The following is a 1128-nucleotide window of genomic DNA, read 5'->3' on the forward strand; positions in this document are numbered from 1 at the left end:
TGCGCCCGCGTCCCAGCCATGTCGAGAAGCCACCAAGTGCAGAAGGCCAAGCTGGCCGAGCAGGCCGAGCGCTACGAGGACATGGCGGACTTCATGAAGGCGGTGGTGGAGCACGGGGAAGAGCTGTCCAATGAGGAGCGCAAGCTGTCCAACGAGGAGCGCAACCTCCTCTCGGTCGCCTACAAGAACGTGGTGGGGTGCCAGCGCTCGGCGTGGAGGGTGATCTCCAGCATCGAGCACAAAACCGAAGAGGGGGACGACAAAGCGCAGCTGGTGAACGAGTACCGGGAGAAGGTGGAGAAGGAGCTGAACGACGTCTGCAACCGAGTCTTGACCTTGCTGGACAAACACCTCATCAAGAAAGCGTCCGATCCTGAGAGCAAGGTCTTCTACCTGAAGATGAAGGGCCGAGGTGGCCACCGGCTCGGCCCGCGACGTGGCGATAGAGAACGCCGAGAAAGCCTACCAAGAGGCCATGGACATCAGCAAAAAGGAGATGCAGCCCACGAACCCCATCCGCCTGGGGCTGGCCCTCAACTTCTCCGTCTTCCTTCTTCCACTACGAGATCGCCAACGCCCCCGAGCAGGCCATCTCCCTGGCCAAAACCACCTTCGACGAGGCCATGGGGGACCTGCACACGCTCAGCGAAGACTCCTACAAGGACAGCACCCTCATCATGCAGCTGCTCAGGGACAACCTCACGCTATGGACAGCCGAGTCCGCCGGGGAAGACGCCGGCGAGGCCGGCGAAGAGCCCAAGAACTGAACGGCCCCCGCGGAGCCCCCCCCAGCCCCTTCAGAATCTCTTTGTGGGTTTTATTGTGTTTGGTTTATTGGGGTTTTTTTTTGGTTTCTTGGGGTGGGGGGAGGTGGCTCGGCTCCCCATGGTCCCCCCCCCCAGCCTGGATACTGGGATTGGGGGGGGCTGTGCATGGTGTTTGCTGGGCGGCTTTGGCGTGGCCCCCTCATCTTCCCTCTCCTCCGTGCTTTTTTTGGAGGGGTGAAAAGGAAGGCAGAGGGGGTGCCCCCACCCCAGAGGGCTGCCAGCCCCCCACTATTTAACATTTTTGGGTGGGGGGGAGGCACAGCCCGGCTCCAAACCCACCATTCCAAAGGGCTGGAGCTGC

The 1128-nt window shown here is 61.6% G+C and overlaps 1 protein-coding gene across 1 annotated transcript; it reads left to right on the plus strand.

Annotated features, from left to right (window-relative positions):
- On the plus strand, window positions 1-767 carry LOC104546627 (14-3-3 protein sigma-like). The gene is given in 3 exon segments (XM_010192063.1): window positions 1-407; window positions 409-547; window positions 549-767. Coding segments are annotated over 3 exon segments (747 nt in total). The 5' UTR covers window positions 1-18.
- Window positions 768-1128: the final 361 nt, after the last annotated feature.

Source organism: Mesitornis unicolor, unplaced genomic scaffold, assembly GCF_000695765.1.
Source record: "Mesitornis unicolor isolate BGI_N332 unplaced genomic scaffold, ASM69576v1 scaffold39159, whole genome shotgun sequence".
In the NCBI taxonomy this organism is placed as follows: domain Eukaryota; kingdom Metazoa; phylum Chordata; class Aves; order Mesitornithiformes; family Mesitornithidae; genus Mesitornis; species Mesitornis unicolor.